The sequence below is a fragment of the Oncorhynchus gorbuscha genome, linkage group LG08, assembly GCF_021184085.1.
Source record: "Oncorhynchus gorbuscha isolate QuinsamMale2020 ecotype Even-year linkage group LG08, OgorEven_v1.0, whole genome shotgun sequence".
In the NCBI taxonomy this organism is placed as follows: Eukaryota; Metazoa; Chordata; class Actinopteri; order Salmoniformes; family Salmonidae; genus Oncorhynchus; species Oncorhynchus gorbuscha.
In genome coordinates, this window is record NC_060180.1 from 52039385 (window position 1) to 52062138 (window position 22754).

The 22754-nt window shown below is 41.6% G+C and overlaps 1 protein-coding gene across 1 annotated transcript in view; it reads left to right on the top strand.

Annotated features, from left to right (window-relative positions):
* The first annotated feature begins 6877 nt into the window (after positions 1-6877).
* The window catches only part of LOC124041795 (dipeptidyl aminopeptidase-like protein 6), a 130824-nt gene continuing 114947 nt past the window's right edge, over positions 6878-22754 (top strand). Inside the window, exon 1 of the mRNA XM_046359828.1 lies at positions 6878-7599. Within this exon, the coding sequence (XP_046215784.1) occupies positions 7405-7599 (195 nt within the window). The 5' untranslated portion in view covers positions 6878-7404. The remainder of the gene's footprint in view (positions 7600-22754) is intronic.

Below are 22754 nucleotides of genomic sequence, written 5' to 3' on the forward strand. Positions count from 1 at the left end.
ACTAAAGTATTTTTTATATTTTTTTATCTTATGACATTTATAAACATTTATGGTTGAAAATGACCCTTGCCATCCAATTACCTTCATGTTCTAGGCCCTTGATTTTTGGAATGGAAACTCTTTGAAGCATTGAAATCAATTTAATATAGATACATTTGTAGTAAAGGGGGAGGGATGCATTTTTATGAAATCCATGAATCACTGAGCCTACAGCAGCTCTGTATGGAATGATATGAAAAGGACTCAATGAAAAAGGAAAATGTATTGTAACCCCCTCATTGTTCAGTTAGAATCTACAAGATTTTTCAACTACAATTTGTAATAAGGATGGAGCATGTCATTACTCTTGTCTCTCTGCGCAAACAAGATGCAAAACGAATCAGGAGGATAGTTTTTAATCCACTGCAATTGATTTCTGTTGTAGCCTATTGTCAAAGGACAGTAACGCTTGATGGCGTCGGCGGCATGGTCTATTTAGCATCATAGTAGTGCTGCTTTGAAGTTACTTGTGTGTTCAGCAGATGCCCCATTTCTCAGAAAATCCACCATAGCATCAGTTTGGAGGTCTGAGCTGTCACAGTGAGGGGGGCCAGCCAGGGTACTCTCATTTGGGAATTGAATCTGTGACACTCAGACAGTGACTGTGGAGGCTCTCAACTTTCCACAAGTGCCTATCCCAACTGACCACTGTCACATACATGCAAAAACTTCACACATTTAACAGCACAGACATGCCTGAGTATTATTTAAATCTCCATCTTCTCAGGTTACACTGCTGACTAGTAAAAGGCCATTGGGGCAGGTGAGGAAAGGTATGATGGTGAAGATTATCTGGTCTAGCTGTGCTTTTGGGTCACAATAATTACTCAAGGCCATTTATGCAATGTAAACTGACAGAACACTTTCGCAGTTGGTGTCTATAGCTAGGCTTCCATCCAATTGGCACAGATTTCCAACTAAATATTCTAAAATCTGCATAAAAACAATATGTGCATTTTCCCACCAGATTCATCAAATTGACTTTTTGAGATAAAATGCTGTGCATGATCACTTAGTGCACATAAAAATCACTTTTGTAGTTAAATTCCCATATACAGAATAAAAAATACAATTTAAATAGGTTTCCATTGCATTTTCAATTCTTCTGATGGTTTTGTCACAAAAGATTTTTGCGTTATATAGAGATTGTGCCCACTCTGGTCTAGGCATATGCACTCTAGCCAACAGCTCATGATAGAGTGCAGATATAGCCTACTACATGATGAGATTACTATGGACAAAAGAGCAAGATTCTTTTTCTTTGTCAAATGGCAGTGAAACATCGATCATAAGACCTTAGATATTTACATCAAGCTCATCACCATGCACTTTCACCATCCTGTGAAGTTCATCATAATTTATTTAATCTGTAGCCTAATAAACTGCATGCTATCTTGAGTCATAGTGCGAGGACCAGCCAACAGATCATCCTGTGACTCCAAGTGTACTTCCATATTGCCTTGGGAAAGTATTCAGAATTTTTCCATATTTTGTTATGTTACAGCCTTATTCTAAAATGGATTAAATTAAAAGAATGCACAGCAATCTACACACAATACCCCATAATGACAAGGTAAATGTTTTTTTAGACATTTTTGCAAATGTATTAAAAATTCCAAACAGAAAAACAATATGCACATTTTCCCGCCAGGATGTGTTTCCATCCAATTGACTTGTTGCAGATAAAAGGCTGTCCATGATGACATACTGCAAATAAAAATACCTTTTGTGGTTAATTTGTGGGTAATTGTACCGAATTAAAAATACAAGTCATTTTCAACTATAATTGTTGTTTTCTCACAAAAATAAATGTTGCGTTATATAGCAAGTATGCCTGCCCACTCTAGTATTGGCACGTGCGCTCTAGCCAACAGCGCTATCTGCCTACATTTGATTATTATGGATGTACTATTATTTAAAAACGTCAAATGGCAGCCTAGCATCGATTATCATGTCACCAGAATAAGACCCTCGATATTTATTTGAAAGGATCATCAAAATCAAATTAAATCAAATTATATTTGTCACATACAGTACACATATTTAGCAATGTTATTGCGGGTGTAGCGAAATGCTTGTGTTCCTAGCTCTAACAGTGCAGTAGTATCTAAAAACATTTCACAACAATGAACATAAATATAAAAGTAAAATAATGCAATATGAGATGAGAAACGCAGTATGGAAACATTATTTAAATATTATTAAAGAGACTAGTGTTCCATTATTAAAGTGGCCAGTGATTCAAAGTCTATATATATCGTGTAGCAGCCTCTAAGGGCAGGGTATCGTAACCTGGTGGAAGCCTGGTTAGTGGTGGCTATTTAACAGTCTGATGGCCTTGAGATAGAAGCTGTTTTTCAGTCTCTTTGTCCCAGCTTTGATGCAGCTGTACTGACCTCGCCTTTTGGATGATAGTGGGGTGAACAGGTTGGTTGTGGCTAGGGTGGTTGATGTCTTTAATGATCTTGTAGTCCTTCCTGTGACATCGGGTGCTACAGGTGTCCTGGGGGCAGGTAGTTTGCCCCCAGTGATGCGTTGGGAAAACCGCACCACCCTCTGGAGTGCCCTGCAATTGTGGGCGGTGCAGTTGCCGTACCAGGCAGTGATACTGCTCGACAGGATGCTCTCACTTGTGCATCTGTAAAAGTTTGAGGGTTTTAGGGGCCAAGCCAAATTTCTTAAGCCGCCTGAGGTTGAAGAGGCACTGTTGCGCCTTCTTCACCACACTGTCTGTGTGGGTGGACCATTTCAGATCGTCAGTGATGTGTAAACCGGGGAATTTTCCACCTGATAAGCTTTCCACCTTCTCCATTGCGGTCCTGTCGATGTGGATAGGGCCGTGCTTCCTCTGCTGTTTCCTAAAGTCCACGATCAGCTCCTTTGTTTTGCTGACGTCGAGTGAGAGGTTATTTTCCTGCCACCACTCTCTCAGGGCCCTCACCTCCTCCCTGTAGGCTGTCTCATCATTGTTGGTAATCAGGCCGTAACACTCCAGCCAGCTAGTCTGCGCATGCTCTGAGGATGCGGCTAGGGATGCTGTCTGGGTAGGCAGCCTTGCGAGAGTTAACATGCTTAAATGTCTTACTCACGTTGGCCACAGAGAATGAGAGCCCACAGTCCTTGGTAGCGGGCTGTGATGGTGGCACTGTGTTATCCTTAAAGCGGGTGAAGAAGGTGTTTAGCTTGTCCGGAACTAAGATTTTGGTTTTCCCTTTTGTAATCCATGATCGTCTGTAGACACTGCCACATACGTCTTGAGTCTGAGCCATTGAATTGACACTCCACTTCGTTTCTGCACTGCCCTTTTGGCCGCTTTATTGCCTTACGGAGGGAATAACTACACTGTTTGTAACAGAAACATATCCCAGTCCGCGTGATCAAAACAATCTTTAAGCATGGATTCCAATTGGTAAAACCAGCGTTGAATAGACCTTAGCACGGGTACTTCATGTTTGAGTTTCTACCTGTAGGAAGGGAGGAACAAAATGGAGTCATTATCAGATTTTCCGAAGGGAGGGCGGAGGGCCTTATTGACATTTCGAAAGTTGAGGAGCGGTGGTCCCATGTTTAATCAGCGCGAGTACTACAGTCAATGTGTTGATAGAACTTCATAGCCTTTTCATCAAATTTGCTTTGTTAAAATCCCCAGTTGCAATAAATGCGACCTAAGGATATGTGGTTTCCAGTTTGCATAAAGTCCAGTGTAGTTCTTTGTGGGCCGTCGTGGTATTGGCTTGTGGGGAATATACACAGCTGTGATTATACCGAAGAGAATTCTCTTGGGAGGTAATACGGTTGGCATTTGATTGTGGGGTATTCAAGGTTAGGTGAACAAAAGGACTTAAGTTTCTGTATGTTATCACAGTCACACCATGAGTAGTTAATCATGAAACATGTACCCCCGCCTTTCTTATTCCCAGAGAGTTCTTTATTTCTGTCTGTGCAAGAACCCAGATGGCTGTCTGGATGGGAACAGTGTATCCAAAGGGAGACATTTTTCCATGAAACAGAGTATGTTACAATCCCTGAGGTCTCTCTGAAAGGAGATCCTCACCCTGAGCTCATCTACTTTATTATCCAGAGACTGAACATTGGCGAGTAATATACTCGGAAGCGGTGGATGGTGTGCATGCCTCTTACAAGTCCACTCCGAATACCTCTTCTCCGCCTGTGGTGTTTTGGAGCAGCCTCTGGAATAAGTTCAATTGCCAAATCAAATCAAAATTATTTATATAGCCATTCTTACATCAGCTGATATATCAAAGTGCTGTATAGAAACCCAGTCTAAAACCCCAAACAGCAAGCAATGCAGGTGTAGAAGCATGGTGGCTAGGAAAAACTCCCTAGAAAGGCCAAAACCTAGGAAGAAACCTAGATAGGAACCAGGCTATGAGGGGTGGCGAGTACCTCTTCTGGCTGTGCCGGGTGGAGATTATAACAGAACATGGCCAAGATGTTCAAATGTTCATAAATTACCAGCATGGTCAAATAACAGTAATCACAGTGAACAGGTCAGGGTTCCATAGCCGCAGGCAGAACAGTTGAAACTGGAGCAGCAGCACGGCCAGGTGGACTGGGGACAACAAGGAGTCATCATGCCAGGTAGTCCTGAGGCATGGTCCCAGAGAAGGAAAGAAAGAGAGAATTAGAGAGAGCATACTTAAATTCAAACAGGACACTGGATAAGACAGGAGAAATACTCCAGATATAACAGACTGACCCTAGCCCCCCGACACAAACTACTGCAGCAGAAATACTGGAGACTGAGACAGGAGGGGTCAGGAGACACTGTGGCCCTGATACCCCCGGACAGGGCAAAACAGGCAGGATATAACCCCACTCACTTTGCCAAAGCACAGCCCCACACCACTACAGGGATATCTTCAAACACCGACTTACCATCCTGAGACAAGGCGTATAGGCCACAAAGACCTCTGCCACGGCACAACCCAAGGGAGGACGCCAACCCAGACAGGAAGAACACATCAATGACTCAACCCACTCAAGTGACGTACCCATCCTAGGGACGGCATGGAAGAGCACCAGTAAGCCAGTGACTGATAATAGGGTTAGAGGCAGAGAATCCCCCGTGGAGAGAGGGGAACTGGCCAGGCAGCAGAGACAGCAAGGGTGGTTCGTTGCTCCAGTGCCTTTCCGTTCACCTTCACACTCCTGGGCCAGACTACACTCAATCATAGGACCTACTGAAGAGATGAGTCTTCAATAAAGACTTAAAGGTTGAAAGTCGTATTCCTGGTCATAATGCTGGTGAGTAACCACTGCTCTGATATCCAAAATGTATTTCCGGTTGTATGTAAAAACACCCCAAACAATTCTGGGATAATAATGTAAGAAATAAAAAAATACAAATACAAATACTACAAAGTTGCTCAGGAGCTAGAAGCAGAGTTGCCATGACTCCAAGTTTATTTTGATATGATGGTTATTAGGTGATACCAATATTTGTTTCCATCACCATTTATCGCATAATTAATTTTACCAACACAAAAAGATCCCACCATATCAAACAAACAAATGACCTGCTGCCATTTATACAATTGTACTGAAACGTCCTGTTTTCTTCACAGCTGTCAGGTTTTTATGTATATATCAGTGGCTGGTGGGAGGAGCTATAGGAGGATGGCTCATTGTAATGGCTGGAATGGAATAGAACACATCAAACATATGGAAACCACATGTTTGACTCCGTTCCACTTAAGCGATTACAATGGGCCCGTCCCCCTTTAGCTCCTCCCACCAGCCTTCTCTGATATGTACACTACATGACCAAAAGTATGCGGACACCTGCTCGTCGAACATCTCATTCCAAAATCATTGGTATTAATATGGAGTTGGTCCCCCATTTGCTGCTATAACAGCCTCCACTCTTCTGGGAAGGCTTTCCATTAGATGTTAGAACATAGCTGCAGGGACTTCCTTTCAGACACAAGAGCATTAGTGAGGTAGGACACTGATATTGGCGATTAGGCCTTGCTCGCAGTCGGCGTTCCAATTCATCCCAAAGGTGTTCGCTAGGTTCCTGTGCTGAGTTTGCTTCCAGAGACAGTTTGGAACTCGGTAGTGAGTGTTGAAACCGAGGACAGGTGATTTTATACACCTGTCAGCAAAGGGTGTGGCTGGAATAGCCAAATCCACTCATTTGAAGGGGTGTCCACATACTTTTGTATATATAGTGTTTATATGCAATATATATCTATCCTACTGTATGGCTTTATTTGCATAAAAACTGTGGATGGAAACGTGGTTTATGGTGCTGTCCATGCATGGAGCTGAAATCCCGCACAGTGCATTCCCAGGGAACATAAGGTTCAAAGGATGAATAAATGCTTTTTGTATCTCGATTCAAGAGGAATGTGTTGAATTTGTGTTTGAGGTTGGCTGCCAAGGTCTTCTAGATACAAATATGGAAAAGAAGCTCAAAAGACTTGAAGAAAAGACTGAATGTAGTAAGGGGTGTCGGTAAACTATAACTGTTATAAAAAAGTCGTCATCATTCTTCTGAATGCAAGTGTCTTTTCTCATTGAGCCGCAGAGAGGCACTCGAACTCCGTCCTGGACTAACAGGGACTGGAACGACCAGAATAACGACCAGAATAATCACATACTGCTTGTTTTTGCACTTTTTTGAGACCGGACAATTAAAAAAAACTTTAATGCAATATTGGATTAAATTAAATCTGCTCTGCCCCTCCATGAATGTGTATTATATGCAGTAGGCTATCGTGTGCAGTGTGTTTTTGAGATTGTGCACAGCCTTACCTCACTTCTCATGCAGAACGCGTCCTCGGACGCGCCACGTCCTTCACACACACACCAGGTCTGTCTAACCACCAAAGCTGTTAGCTGTTGAGGCTATCAGCCTATTTAGTAACTTTGATTGGGTACAATTTCTGAATCTGTATTTAAAATCAGATAGGATACCCATAGGGACGGGCTACTACGTCGCTGTGAGGACGCATCAACAAACCGAAGAGGGGAACCAACGTGCTCTGAATACAGACACCCAACTATTGACACCTAATGTAGCCTTGCTCACCGCTCCTTTAGGACAAAGCCAACAGCTAATCGATCAGAGGACTTGCTGTTTAGCCTATAGGCCTCTCTGTTTTCTAATTAAAACAGGAAAAGGTTTTCCGTTTTAACGCGTTATTTTATCGGGATTATTCACCTGTTGTCTTTGAACAATCTCCGCTTTATTCCAGAGGGAGACATTGGCCATCCGCCATCGGCTCTCTCCGAAGCGCACAGAACAGAAGCAGTAGCCTACACATACAAGCAAGTCCCCAAAGACGAGAGCTGTCTCTTGCTTTGACATGCTGTAGTGGTTTTGACTGGACTGGACTTATGGCTTCGCTGTATCAGAGATTCACCGGTAAGATTAATACAAATAACTCTTTCCCGCACCCACCTGAGGCCAGCCACCTACTCGGCGGACAGGTCGCGGATGAGGAGAACAACACAGGGAAGACCTCTCAGCCCGTCGCCGACTGCAGAGCCCATGTTTCCTACCGAAAGAAAAATGCGAGCGAGGACGAGCATGTAAGACCTTGTTCTAAACCTCTACTTTAAACTATTGGTGTATTGATTTTATAATTGAAAGCACTACCTGATTAATTGTTGACAACTTCAACTGATTGCATAGCCCCAGTCTGCTTTATATTTTTCGCCCCATCATTTGAGTGTACACTATCATGCTGCTGCAATTATGTTCTTGGTTCACTCTTTGCCTAAATGGTTTTGCAACTGAAACAGGGTGTTCTACCCCCGTGATTTTTCAGATCAGCAGGCTATGAATTGCAGTGTGATTTCAGAGCGTCAGATGCTCCCTCAGTCGAGGCGTGGTTTCTATTGAAGAAACTTATTGTACCTGGATGGTTGGCCTTGTGTCGTGTCTGAATAGGCCGTCGCTCTCTGTGTTGTGGTACTTGCCCACTGTAACTGGTTAAAGTTGTATGTAACGGCATTAGAATACTCCTGCACAGCTCCCTGGTCTGTTGGTTGACAACTTGAAATTCATTCAAATTCAACGTTTGATATGTAGGTTAATATGCCAATTAAAACCCGATGTAGTAATAACGATTTGTCCCTCTTTTGCAATCTAAGTATCTCATCGAAGTCGGCAAGTTGTCACGGGTTCTCGTTTTGCGAGGACTTTAATGTTTACATGTGGAGATCCAACAGATGAGTGTGTTCTGTAGCCCATGTCGATGATAATTAGGCATAGGTCTACGCCTGATGTAGTCTGGTTTTTCATTTGAATCATAATTAGTCTTCATTTTTTGCGACGAGGCTCAAGGCACTGTTACTTTCCATGGCCCGGTCCATGGTGCTGAAATTCGACATGAAGGCGTTCCCTGCTTTTGTTAAAGAATTGGTCTCCTATTATAAATACAAATATTTAGTTCTTAATCGTCACGGTCGTTTTTGAACACTTCATGTTTTGTGTTGCTGTTTAAAAAAAACACTCAGCACAGGCGAGTCTAGTTTTGGTTGAAATTTAGTTGAGTTGTCAACTAACATAAATTCAACGTGAAAACAACAAAAAATGTCACCATGTCATTGGATTTAGGTTTTAAAAAATATGAAATTCCCTTACATAACTTTTGAGTGTTAACCTCTCATATATCTTCTCTCGGTAGAGAGAACAAGGCTCTATAGAGTCTGTCAATGTGAGGATGTCCCCGCATTATTGATGTTTGTTGTGATGACAATCAGGCGATAAAGGGAGGAACGACCGACACTTTCTCTGTCACTGATACTTTTCTGTCGCGCTCAACACAGCACAACACAACGACACTGTCATAGTGTGTCATGTTCCCCAATTTCCTACCACAATGGCCACATGTATTGTATATCTCATTACAGTATTAGTATCTTTCAATTTCATGATTTAGCATGGTGGTGTATATTCGTTTTTTATTCTCTAGGGTTATTTCCAATAATTTCAAAAACAGATGGCTATGTTTCCTGTATCACCTTCAGCACACCTTCAGTCCTGATATCCCCCAAGCAGTAGTGGTGTTGAACGTTGAGCTGTAGTCAATGAACAGCATTCTAACGTAGGTGTCCAGGTGGGAAATGGCAGTGTGGAGTTTGATAGAGATTGTATCATCTGTGGTTCTGTTGGGGTGGTTTGAGAATTGGAGTGAGTCTCAGGGGTCTGGAGTGCTGGAGTTGATGTGAGCCATGACTAGCCTTTTCAAAGCATTTCACGGGTACAAATGTGAGTGCTATGGGGCGGCAATCATTTAGACAGGTTACCTTGGCATTCTTGGGCACATGGACTATGGTGGTTTGCTTCAAACATGTAGATATTACAGACTGGATCAGGGAGAGGTTAACAATTTCAATGAAGACACTTGCCAGCTAGTTATCGCATGCTCACCATGTAGCCTATATATGTTAACAGGATTATGTGGCATAGTACTATGGTATTATAGAGTCACCGGAGGGGATATCAGCCAGACTTCTTTCTCTTTCTCATTACCCTCTACTGCTAATGGCAGTCGGGGCTGAAATACAATAAAATGACTGTCATTAATCATTGCATGGCTGCTGCAGCCTAAAATAGGGCGACATTTAAAGGATAGTGACCTGTGGAGCAGGCTCCCTTTGTGAGCAGTAGCCATATTGACTTTCCCGGGGTGCCCAGCCAGCCAATAGAGGAGAACTCAAGCACATCCTATTGTTAAGTCCCTCCATCCCCTGACAAAGAAAGGTGACACACGAGTGTGCACTGTGCAGGAGAACTTGGTATCTAATGACTGAGCGGGAGATCGATTCATACAAGTTTACTTACCTTTGAGTTTACTTACCTTTGAGTTCCTTATATTTTCATTGAATTTAATTACCTTTATAGGCTAGCTAGGACATCAGTAAGCTTGGATTTTCATTGCTGTGGGGCACTGGGGAGTGGTGAGCTATGTGAATTGCTGTGTGAATGTTTATACACTTTTGCTTACTGACAATAAAGCTGACATTCAATGAGACATATTTCTGCCACTTTTCTACAGAATTCATTAAAGCTCACAAATTCCATGTGGCAATTAGGTCTGTAATTACTATTGTGTACTGAAACACTTACATCCCTGATGAACTATAATGGGCAATTCATCACAATAGACTCGAGGGATCATTTCCTGAAAGTGTGATCTGATCCGCTTTGCTATTCAGCAACAGCCTTTAGGAAGTTTATCACCTTGTATTCTTCACATTTCAATTGAAAGCTGAACATAATGTTGAAATGTAAAACCGGGTTTTTATATAGCACAGCAGTTTTATTTTCAACCAATTATCAAAAGAGTTCGTCTCTCCCTTGGTCGATGACGATAACCACTCAAGTGTGTCCTGAAACAGAGAAGAAAGACAGAAGTATCATACTCTCTGTCTGTGGAGCCAGCTGGGTAAGATTAGGTGTGAAACAGCATGGGTAGTTGGCTACAAAGATTGTCTCCAGGGACTAACATGTTATGTTATTCTCCCTGACTATTCTCTCTCTCTCTCGTTGATATGAGTGTTGTTGTTTTTTTTGCTTATTTCTCAGTGTACAACATTTCAGATAAATATTGCAAGTTATTTATCCCAAACCAAAGCTCATTTCAACTCTGTTTTTCCCAAAACATTACATAAGAATGACTCATAAAGATTCCATTTAGAACAATATCATACACATTATTTTATTTGATCAAAAGAATAGCCAGTGAAATCTGATCAAACATGAAGACCCCTTCCTAGTAGGCACATTATTCTGTTATCATGTACTCACTTTGTCTGGTACTGATGGGAGTTCAAAGGGCATGATTGAAGTGGGAGATGTTTCATTGAGATGGGTACTGTTACTCTGGTTGGTAGACAAGGGCAGCCTCATCTAGCTCCATCTGTCTGTTAGTCGGAGAATATAATATACTCCTGCTAGTCTGTTCTGCTCCGGACCTACTCCTGCCCGTCCAGACAATTTCAGTCTGGATAGTAGCTACTATAAGCACACTTGTGCACATTTGTGCAGTTAGCCCTGAGTCAAGCTTGGCCTAAAACACAGGCATCACTCCAGTGTTGGGGAGGGGGACAAAGTTTGGAAGAAAAACCAAATAGGAGTGAGATTGTCTTAAAAGGATGGCATTTGTCATATAATGATTTTCTCGGAGTGGCTTGAGTCTGGGTCAAGGAGAGCTGCCACAGAGCTTACTAAGAGCAGTCAAATGGAGGAAAACATAACAGTGATGGCAAATATTCTCTTTCCTCCCATAGTCCATATTAATAGCTGTGACAATGCAATTAACAACATCCTGCTATTATGCCCCGGGAAATGGCTGCATCATTAGGCCTTCCACGTGCTTTACTGCTGTTCGGGATGCTTTGCCACTTACATGTAGATGCTAGTCTGATAGCAGACAATGAGTCAGATAGTGGATGGTTTGTGTAGCCCAGAACCATCTTTATACAGTATGTCTCTAGTATATCCATCCATCCAGGCCATGCCCATTCTCCCTGTTGTAAAGAACAGAGAGTGTACTTAGCAGCCTGCCACCCATAGAAATAGAATGACTAATTCTCTTTTATGCTAATATAATTTTATGTCTATGCGGCCACTGAGGCCATCTTCTCCTCACCACACCACAGCCTCCTCAGCTAGGACCTCCTGCTCTGTGTTGCCATGGTTTCAAAGATGAAGAGGGTGAGGCATAATCTCTCTTCACTCACTCTTGCTTCCTGGGTGCCATTTGTTTGCCATCTGGAGATGACGCAGCATACACATGATGCCCCTACCAACGACATGCCACTCGCTCAAACCATGGCGACTGACATGATGCATTTGCCTAGAATGGCAGTTGGATTGCTTCTCCTAAACAAACAGGTTTAGATTAAAGCCCAAAACGGGGCCTATTATGTATTATCTGGAGGCGGCGTATGAATATGATCCTTTTCACCTCACCTCTCCTAAGCGCTCTTTCTGTCACTGGGTATCTATCAACCTGTTTCCTGAACCTGCTGCCCCGCCCCCAGGGGCCTCTCAACAGGCCTTGCATCCCCTCTGCTCTGCCGTGCCTCCGCCCCTCCGAGGTCTGTCTGTCGCACCGTGCCATCTATCATCCCCCGCCACGCTGCCACGCCTCTACATTCTTGTCTGTCAATAGCACATCAACGTGGCCCTACTGTAGCACAGTTGCGCTGCCTTATCCCAGATCTGTCTGTGCTGTCTTGCCAACACCTATGTCATTGTCCGAAATATGTTCCATTATCGTGACAAAGCTAGAGCTGCCTACCTCCCAGCTATCACATTTGTCTCTTTGAAAGTTGTGGGAACGTATGTTTTTGTTTTCACATTGGTTATGGGAAAGAAGCTATACGTTTCCTGACTGGTAAATCTGAACCCTTTTCAAACGTTCTGAGAACAGAAGTGAACATTTTGCCTGGTCTGGGAATGTTTATTTTTTAGGTTGCAGGGAAGTTTTAAGAACGTTTTACTCTGGTTCCTTGAAAGTTTTTCTGGGAGGTTTTATTAATGCTCTGAGAACAGAAATCCTAGGTTATTTAGAGTTTTTTTATAGCTTCATTAAAACTTTCACAATACGATTTTTAATAACACTGCTAGCTTATTTTGGGGTAACTTTTTTGAGCCCCAAGCACAGATAGGACATATGGAAATTAATTTCCTTAGGCATTAATCATGTAAACACATGTATTTTTTATTGTGTCATGGCAGCAGTGAGATTTGAAGCTATGAGCTTGTGTTTTCTATCCATGGAAATAATCCACTGCGGCACCAGGATGGAGGTAGAATACCATGTTTGTTTTTTTACGGATACAAAGTTGTTCATTTTAGTCTATTCAAACAGGCCCCATTTCAAATTAAACAAGCAGTCATTAAGATCAGGTCAGGCTGAATAATGCCAGAGTAGTATCCTTTGTAGGAAGTGCCTACATTATTACGTATATTATTTGTCAATTGTGGGAATTAATTCATGTACAGTATATAATGTATCGGCCAGTCACTCCAATCTTAATTCTATTATATATTGTGTATATATATACTATATAACACAGCATTGTTGAATACCTGTTTCTGGTTGGCTAGAAAGGCATTCTAGAATGGACATTAAAACCAGAGAACAAGACAGTTGGAAAAGATATCGGGACAGGTGGAAATATATCGGGGCACCTTGCAATCATGATGCAACAAAAATAATACTCAATATATGGCGCATTGAACAGTCAGCCCTGTGCAGAAATGTTTTTCAACAGAATTGGCGCAATGAATATACCCCTGATCACACACGTACATAGTTCACTTTCATAGCAGCCACATACAAACAGCTTGTTGTATATATAATTCCTTCTCGCATCTATTTATGAGCTCTCTTCCTCTCACCTTTTCCCTTTCGCTTGTGGACTTCAGTGCACAACACCGTAGCTGTCTGTGACCAGGCCAAACCTTCATATCATGACCACTAACCACTACACACAGCCACACAACCTACATCATTGTCAGGTCAAAGTCAACATAGCCACTAGAACTGACACGTTAAACCCGGTACAATCATGAACTACAGTGTACAGTCAGCAGCAAGCAGAATAGCAGTCACACCAGTGGGCCCCGGTGGCAATAAGTGAATAAAACCAAAAGCTTACCATGACTTGGAAGAGTTCCAGTGTTAGATAGCCATAGCCAGCTACCTCCCCTTCCTTCCCCGTCCTCTCTGTTTGAGCCAGGTATTTGAGTAGTCTTGACTAGCTAGATGCATTTGATGCTAGCTAAATAAGTGAAAGTGAATTATATATATATATATATATATATATAAAAAAATATAGCTCTCTCTCTCTCTCTCTCTCTGTCTTTAATTTTGTAAGAAATTAATTTGTTCAAAACTGTTCAACTATTGTCTTTCTCTTTGAGTCAACAACTCACCACCTTTTATGCACTGCAGCAGTAGCTAGCTGTAGCTTTGATTGGGTGGACAACATGTCAAGAGCTCTGATAGGTTGGAGGACGTCCTCTGGAAGTTGTCATAATGACTGTGTAAGTCTATGGAAGGGGATCAGAACCATCAGGCTACACAATGGTACTACCCTACATAGTGCTGCTGAGGCTACTGTAGACCTTCATTGCAAAACAGTGTGTTTTAATGAATTATTTGGTGACGTGAATATATTTAGTATAGTTTTAATCTCTTCCTCCTCTTGAGGAGCCTCCACTGGCCTGCACATGCAGACCGTACAAAGTTACAGAAAGCTAAACCAACAACCACACAAACCAAAGTAGGATATATTGTAAATGCTAACATTTATTTGTTTTTGCAATGACATATTTATTTTGGAGCATCTCATGACCCAACGTGGTGAGTGAGGAACATTCATTTCTCTGGTCCCTACTGTTGCAGTCATGAGGCAAGGGGTGCTATGCTGTCAAATCCTCCCACATGTATCTAGTTTGACCTGCAGTTTTCAGCAACTGGTATTTTGAATTTTGTTGTCATATTGGCAGCTTTGCTAGCAACAAACTATTTAGATAACTTCTCAGCTAGTGTTTGACCAGTGTGGACTGTCCTGATGAGAAGGCTAACTTTTCTAGCTATGCCACACAAAATCTGGCATTATCAGCTCATTGTTATGGATGTTACTAAATTAATGTCAATGAAAAGCAGCTATTCTGTCTGCAGAGGTTGTGACTGTGTTAGCTACTGTAGCTGGTTAGCTAGCAAGCGAGGGATAAGAATGTTACCAACGAGCATGGCAAGGGAACATAAAGAAAGAACGACTGGGTCAACACCAAATATTGAACTAATCGAATGAACGGCTGGGTTGTGTCTCTAACAAACAAAAGATGAGAAAGTATGAATTTGCTTTTAAAAATTAAATAAATTAATCAATTTATTTCTACTGGTAAATGTGTGCTTTAGTATTGTTTTCTCTGGCAACTGAGGCAAGAGTGGTATAAACGCCTCCGTTTCAACTCAGTTTTTCACAATTCCTGACATTTAATCCAAATAAAATTCTCTGTCTTAGGTCAGTTATGATCACCACTTTATTTTAAGAATGTGAAATATCAGAATAAAAGTAGAGAGAATGATTTATTTCAGCTTTTATTTCTTTCATCACATTCCCAGTGGGTCAGAAGTTTACATACACTCAATTTGTATTTAGCAGCATTGCCTTCAAACGTTTCAGGTAGCCTTCCACAAGCTTCCCACAATAAGTTGGGTGAATTTTGGCCCATTCCTCCTGACAGAGCTGGTGTAACTGAGTCAGGTTTGTAAGGCCTTCTTGCTCGCACACGCTTTTTCAGTATTGCTCACACATTTTCTATAGGATTGAGGTCAGGGCTATGTGATGGCCACTCCAATACCTTGAATTTGTTGTCCTTTTGTCAGAACTTTGGAAGTATGCTTGTGGTCATTGTCTATTTAGACGACCCATTTGCAAACAAGCTTTAACTTCCTGACTGATGTCTTGAGATGTTGCTTCAATATATCCACATAATTTCCCTTTCTCATGATGCCATCTAGTTTGAAGTGCACCAGTCCCTCCTGCAGCAAAGCACCCCCACAACATGATGCTGCCACCCCTGTGCTTCACGGTTGGGATGGTGTTCTTTGGCTTGCAAGCCTCCCCTTTTCCCTCCAAACGTAATGATGGTCATTATGGCCAAACAGTTATATTTTTGTTTCATCAGACCAGAGGACATTTCTCCAAAAAGTACAATCTTTGTCCCCATGTGCAGTTGCAAAATGTAGTCTGGCTTTTTTATGGCGATTTTGGAGCAGTGGCTTCTTCCTTGCTGAGCGGCCTTTTAGATTATGTTGATATAGGACTCGTTTTACTCTGGATATAGATACATTTGTACCTGTTTCCTCCAGCATCTTCACAAGGTCCTTTGCTGTTGTTCTGGGATTGCTTTGCACTTTTCGCACCAAAGTACGTTCATCTCTAGGAGACAGAACATTTCTCCTTCTTGAGCAGTATGACGGCTGCATGGTGTTTGAACTTGCGTACTATTGTTTGTACAGATGAACGTGGTAACTTCAGCCGTTTGGAAATTGCTCCCAAGGATGAACCAGACTTGTGGAGGTCTACAATTTTTTTTGTGGAGGTCTTGGCTGATTTCTTTTGATTTTCCCATTATGTCGAGCAAAGAGGCTCTGAGCTCGAAGATAGGCCTTGAAATAAATCCACTGATACACCTCCAATTTACTCAAATTATGTCAATTAGCCCATCAGAAGCTTCTAAAGCCATGATATAATTTTCTGGAATTTTCCAAGCTGTTTAAAGGCACAGTCAACTTAGTGTATGTAAACTTCTGACCCACTGGAATTGTGATACAGTGAATTATAAGTGAAATAATCTGTCTGTAACCAATTGTTGGAAAAATTACTTGTGTCATGCACAAAGTAGATGTCCTAACCAACTTGTCCGACATATGCTGAGCACTTCTTGTCTGCTTTTCCTTCACTCTGCGGTCCAACTCATTCCAAACAATCTTATTTGGGTAGAGATCGGGTGATTGTGGAGGCCAGGTCATCTGATGCAATACTCCATCACTCTCCTTGGTCAAATAACCCTTACACAGCCTGGAAGTGTGTTTTGGGTCATTGTCCTGTTGAAAAACACATTTTAGTTCCATTAACCTCTTGGTCCTACCTGGCACGCAGGCGTCCCATCTAGAGCTCTGGAAATGCAAATGCGCTACGCTAAATGCTAATAGTATTAGTTAAAACTCAAAAGTTCATTAAAATACACATGCAGGGTATTGAATTAAAGCTACACTCGTTGTGAATCCAGGCAACAAGTCAGATTCTTTTAAATGCTTTTCGGTGAAAGCATGAGAAGCTATTATCTGATAGCATGTAACACCCCAAAAGACCCGCAGGGGATGTAAACAAAATAATTAGCATAGTCGTCGCTACACAAACAGCACAAATAAAATATAAAACATTCATTACCTTTGACCATCTTCTTTGTTGGCACTCCTAGATGTCCCATAATCACTATTGGGTCTTTTTTCCGATTTAAATCAGTCCATATATAGCCTAGATATCGATCTATGAAGACTGTGTGATAAACAGAAAAACAATAGCGTTTCATAACGTAACGTCATTTTTTTTTTATTCAAAAAGTCGACGATAAACTTTCACAAAACACTTCGAAATTCTTTTGTAATGCAACTTTAGGTATTAGTACACATTAATAAGCGATAAAATTCATCAGGAGGCGATGTCAATTCTATAGGTGTCTGTTTCGAAAAAATGTCTTGGAGAGAGCTCGACCAAAACATCCAGGCGGAGACCGGATGGAATCGATTCCCTTGATTCGGTTAGACCAAGAATCAATTGCGAATCAAATGACAAGACTCTAGACAACGTGTGGAAGCTGTAGGCACTGCAACCTCGGCCTCATTTAATTCGATTCACTTTGAACAATTCCTTGAAGTCACGGATGGATATTTATTTCCATTTTCAGTGATCAGATATTCCTGCACTTTTCAATGAAACGCACGTTCTGTTATAGTCACAGCCGTGATTTAACCAGTTTTATAAACGTCTGCATATAATCATATGCATATACTATATTCCTGGCCTGAGTAGCAGGGCGCTGAAATGTTGCGCGATTTTTTTAACAGAATGTTCGAAAAAGTAGAGGGTCGACTTAACAGGTTAACCGCAAACCAGATGGAATGGGGTATCGCTACAGAATGCTGTGGTAGCCATGCTGGTTACTTGTGCCTTAAAGTCTAAATAAATCTCAGACAGTGTCAAAAGCAAAGCACCCCCACACCATCACACCTCCTCCTCCATGCTTCACGGTGGGAACCACTCATGTGAAGATCATCTGTTTATCTACTCTGCATCTCACTAAGACACGGCGGTTGGAACCAAAAATCTCAAATTTGGACTCATCAGACCAAAGGACAGATTTCCACTGGTCTAATGTCCATTGCTTGTGTTTCTTGGCCCAATAAAGTCTATCCTTCTTACTGGTGTCCTTTAGTAGTTGTTTCTTTGCAGCAATTCAACCATGAAGGCTTGATTCACGCAGTCTCCTCTGAACAATTTTGAGATGTGTTTGTTACTTGAACTCTGTGAAGCATTTATTTGGGCTGCAATCTGAGGTGCAGTTAACTCTAATGAACCTATCCTCTGAAGCAGTGGTAACTCTGGGTCTTCCTTTCCTGTGTCGGTCCTCATGAGAGCCAGTTTCATCATTGTGTTTGATGGTTTTTGCGACTGCACTTGAAGAAACTTTCAAAGTTCTTGACATTTTCCGGATTGACTGACCTTCATGTCTTAAAGTAATGATGGGCTGTCATTAACCCTGGCCCCCCAATGGTGGAACAAACTCCCTCACGACGCCAGGACAGCGGAGTCAATCACCACCTTCCGGAGACACCTGAAACCCCACCTCTTTAAGGAATACCTAGGATAGGTTAAGTAATCCCTCTCACCCCACCCCCCTAAGTTTTAGATGCACTATTGTTAAGTGACTGTCCCACTGGATGTCATAAGGTGAATGCACCAATTTGTAAGTCGCTCTGGATAAGAGCGTCTGCTAAATGACTTAAATGTAAATGTAAATGTAACCAAATAGGGCAATCTCCTGTATACTGTACCACCCCTACCTTGTCACAACACAACTGATTGGCTCAGATGCATTAACAAGGAAAGAAATTCCACAAATGAACTTTTATGAAGGCACACATGTTAATTTAAATGAATTCCAGGTGACTACTTCATGAAGCTGGTTGAGAGAATGCCAAGAGTGTGCAAAGCTGTCATCAAGGAAAAAGGTGGCTACTTTGAAGAATCTAAAATATAATATATATTTTGATTTGTTTAATACGTTTTTGGTTATTACATGATTCCATATGTGTTATTGAATAGTTTTGATGTCATCACTATTATTCTACATCGTAGAAAATAGTATAAATAAAGAAAACCCTAGAATGAGTAGGTGTGTCCAAACTTTACTGGTACTGTATATCCAGTCTACACCTTTTATCCAAAAGCTCACATAATGGGACCGCCGAATGCTGAAGAGCGTAGAGCGTAGACTGTCCTCGTTTGCAACACGCACTACCAAGTTCCAAACTGCCTCTGGAAGCAATGTCAGCAGAGAACTAGGCCCCTTAGTTCCAGTGAAGGGAAATCTTAACGCTACAGCATACAATGACATTCTAGACAATTCTGTGCTTCCAACTTTGTGGCAACAGTTTGGGGAAAGGCCCTTTCCTGTTTCAGCATGACAATGCACATGCGCACAAAGCAGTAAGAAAATCAGCTGAACTTCATTCTTCCATTGACGGCCTGAAATCCTCCCTGAATTATCTCCTTTTGAGAACGACTGAGGGATGCATTAGCACCGTTGAAGATACCGTCACCCGACATGAGCAGGTGAACAAACAGCTGCAGAAGGACAATGCCTATCTTAAAAACAAGGTGGACCGGAACCAGAGCAGTACCCCAGTATCTCTACTTGCACATTCATCTTCTGCACATCTATCACTCCCGTGTTTAATTGCTATTTTGTAATTACTTCGCCATCATGGCCTATTTATTGCCTTATACCTCCCTTATCTTACCTCATTTGCACACACATTATATAGACCTACTTTTCTACTGTATTATTGATTGTATGTTTGTTTTACTCCATGTGTAACTCTGTGTTGTTGTATGTGTCAAACTGCTTTGCTTTATCTTGGCCAGGTCGCAGTTGTAAATGAGAACTTGTTCTCAACTATCCTACCTGGTTAAATAAAGGTGGAATACATGTTTTAAAATGTAGCAATATCCGTGTGGTAGGATTGAAGGAAGACAGCGAAAGGGCCGAGATCACGTCTGTTTGACGTGATCAGTGGATCACGGATGAGCTGGGCATAATCAACTTCACCAAGCAGCTGGAAATGGGAATGCACCCACAGAACCTTAACACCAAAACCCACACCAGATGAGCCCCCACTGGCCGTCCTGATCCGGTTCCTCCAGTTTCCAGGACAGGGAGAAGATACTATGAGTTGCAAGAGCTAAATGGGATGTCACCATCGATGGCAAGAGGGTCAGCCTTATCCCGGATATGAGCGCAGATCTCGCCAGATGTCGCAAGCAGTTCAAGCCAGCCACCAAAGCCCCAATGAAGAACATCACCTGGCTACCTCATTCAGCCTGCGCAGATGAAAGTTCAGTACAAAGGCCAAAGTCATCTCTTCCACACACCCGGAGAAGTGTTCACTTTTCTCAAAGAACTGAGCGTTTGATTCACAAAGGTCTATCCATGGGATTTGACGCAGCTTATTGCATTTTGTTTGTGCTGTCCTGGGACTGAACTGCTGAATTTGGAATTTGGATCTGTTGACCCCGCAATTCGGCCGCTACAGGTGATTGAGACATTTTCAACAAACAGTTATTTTTCCCGTGGTGAGTTCTATTATATTTACAGGAGTATATATTTAGGTATTGACAATATCCACTGGGCGACGCAAATTTTTCCCTCATTTATGTTTCTTCTCTTCTCCTGAAAAGAGACTCAAGCAGCCCTGGTTGTTGAGAGTACATTTTTCAGCCATAAATGTCTATTCACGGCATTTGTTTTCTACGTAGAGAGCTTGTAGGCTTTGGTTTTAGTTTATGCCAAAGTTTAGCTAGTAAGAGTAAGATGGAGAGCGAGCAACAACGTATCTCTACAAGTGTTCTCGTGTTTGATGGTTGGGATTGTGGTTTTAGTCCAACAATCAGGTTGAGAGGTGTTTATGTTTTTTTCAATGTTAACTGCCATTTCTTTCTTAAGAGACACATAGGTCACTTCAAACTTATGTTGAAAGGTCACCTGATTATTTAAATATGAGTGATTACCATTCAGTTATATATTTGAAACCCAACTCATGCTCACAAAATGCCCAACCCACGAAAATACGTCGCATTCAACATAGAATGTCTTAACAGGCCAGTTAAGAGGAAAATAGTCTATACATACCTTAAGAAATTAAAGGCTGACATTGTGTTCTTGCAAGAAACGCATCTTACTGTCAGTGAACACATGAAATTAAAGAGGGAACGGGCAGGACAAGTTTTTGTGTCCTCTTTGATCTCTAAAGCAAAAGGAACTGACATTTTGATAAGTAGACACATTCCATTTTGTATCAGCAACACCATCTCTGATCCCTTAGGCAGGTTTGTTTTGTTGCAGGGGCATGCATTCGGAGTCTTGGAGCCTATTGAATATTTAAGCTCCTAACCTCGATGACCATATGTTTGTTCAGAATGTCTTCCTTCAGTACCTCAAGCACCGCCAGGATGGCTACTGGTGGAAGGAGATTTAAATATTTGTTTAGATACAGTTCTTGATTGGTCCTCTGATAAACCCTCCCCTCTTACCAAAGCCGTCAAGCTCACCATGTCATTCATGAAGGATCTTAATTTACTAGACGTCTGGAGACCGATGCATCCACAGGATAGGGACTACTCTTTTTATTCACATCCACCCAACACATGCATAGATAACTGTTATAAACTGCTTTGAGCCCTGAATGTTGACAGCCATGGTATATCAGACCGTATACCACGGGTATGACAAATCACATATTTTTACTGCTTTAATTACTTTGATTAACAGTTTATAATTGCAATAAGGCACCTTGGGGATTTCTGATATATGGCCAATATACGACGGCTAAGGGCTGTGTCCAGGCACTCCGCAATGCATCATGCATAAGAACAGCCCTTATCTGTCGTATATTGTCTACCACATCCCCTCAGGCCTTATTGCTTAATTGGATTCCAATTATCTCCCCAGAATTGCCTACTGACCATTCTCCTCGGTTATTGTCAATCTCCATTCCTACCAAGTTAAATGGAGCATGAAGATGGAGACTAAATTCTGTATTTCTGAAGCAACCTGAATTTTTGCATTCATCAAAGAGCAGATCAATATTTTTACTTTGACAAACAAACCCTTTGCTCTTGACAGTTTCATTCTTTGAGACACATTGAAAGCCTACACAAATCATTGCCTATACTTAAGAGTTGAAGAAAAAACACAGTGCTGAACTGAATGTCCTTGAATCTGAAACCTTTGAGCTAGAGAAAACCTACCAAAAAGACAGACTAAAGACCTATACGGGCATTTGGTAAATAAAAAACACAAATATAATACTCTGAACAAGTATCAAGCTAAGAGGGCCCTACTGAAATTAATGATGCTTTTAAGAAATACTAAGAGGACCTCTATACTTCTGAATCAAGAGTTGATCTATCAGAGATGGACTCTTTTCTCTCCTCTCTCTACCTCCCATGCCTGTCAGAGGAAGCCAGAGAGCGCCTGAGTGAACAAGTTTCAGTTCCTGAATTGTTGGAAGCCATTAAATCTTTACCTTCTAATAAATCTCTTGGGGAGGATGGCTTCCCCCCAGAGTTCTATAATGAATTTAAAACTTCTTAGGGCTAGGCGTCCCGCTAGTGCAATTCAAATAAATAATCATAAATAATATTGATTTTAAAAATGTATGTACATATAAGTGTCTTATATCAGCTGAAAGCTTAAATTCTTGTTTATCTAAATGCACTGTCCGATTTATAGTAGCTATTACAGCGAAAACATGCCATGCGATATTTTGAGGACGGCGCCCCACATCAAAATATTTTTCCACTGGCACAGGTTTCAAACATTCACAAATAACGATGAAATATTCACTTACTTTTTGAAAATCTTC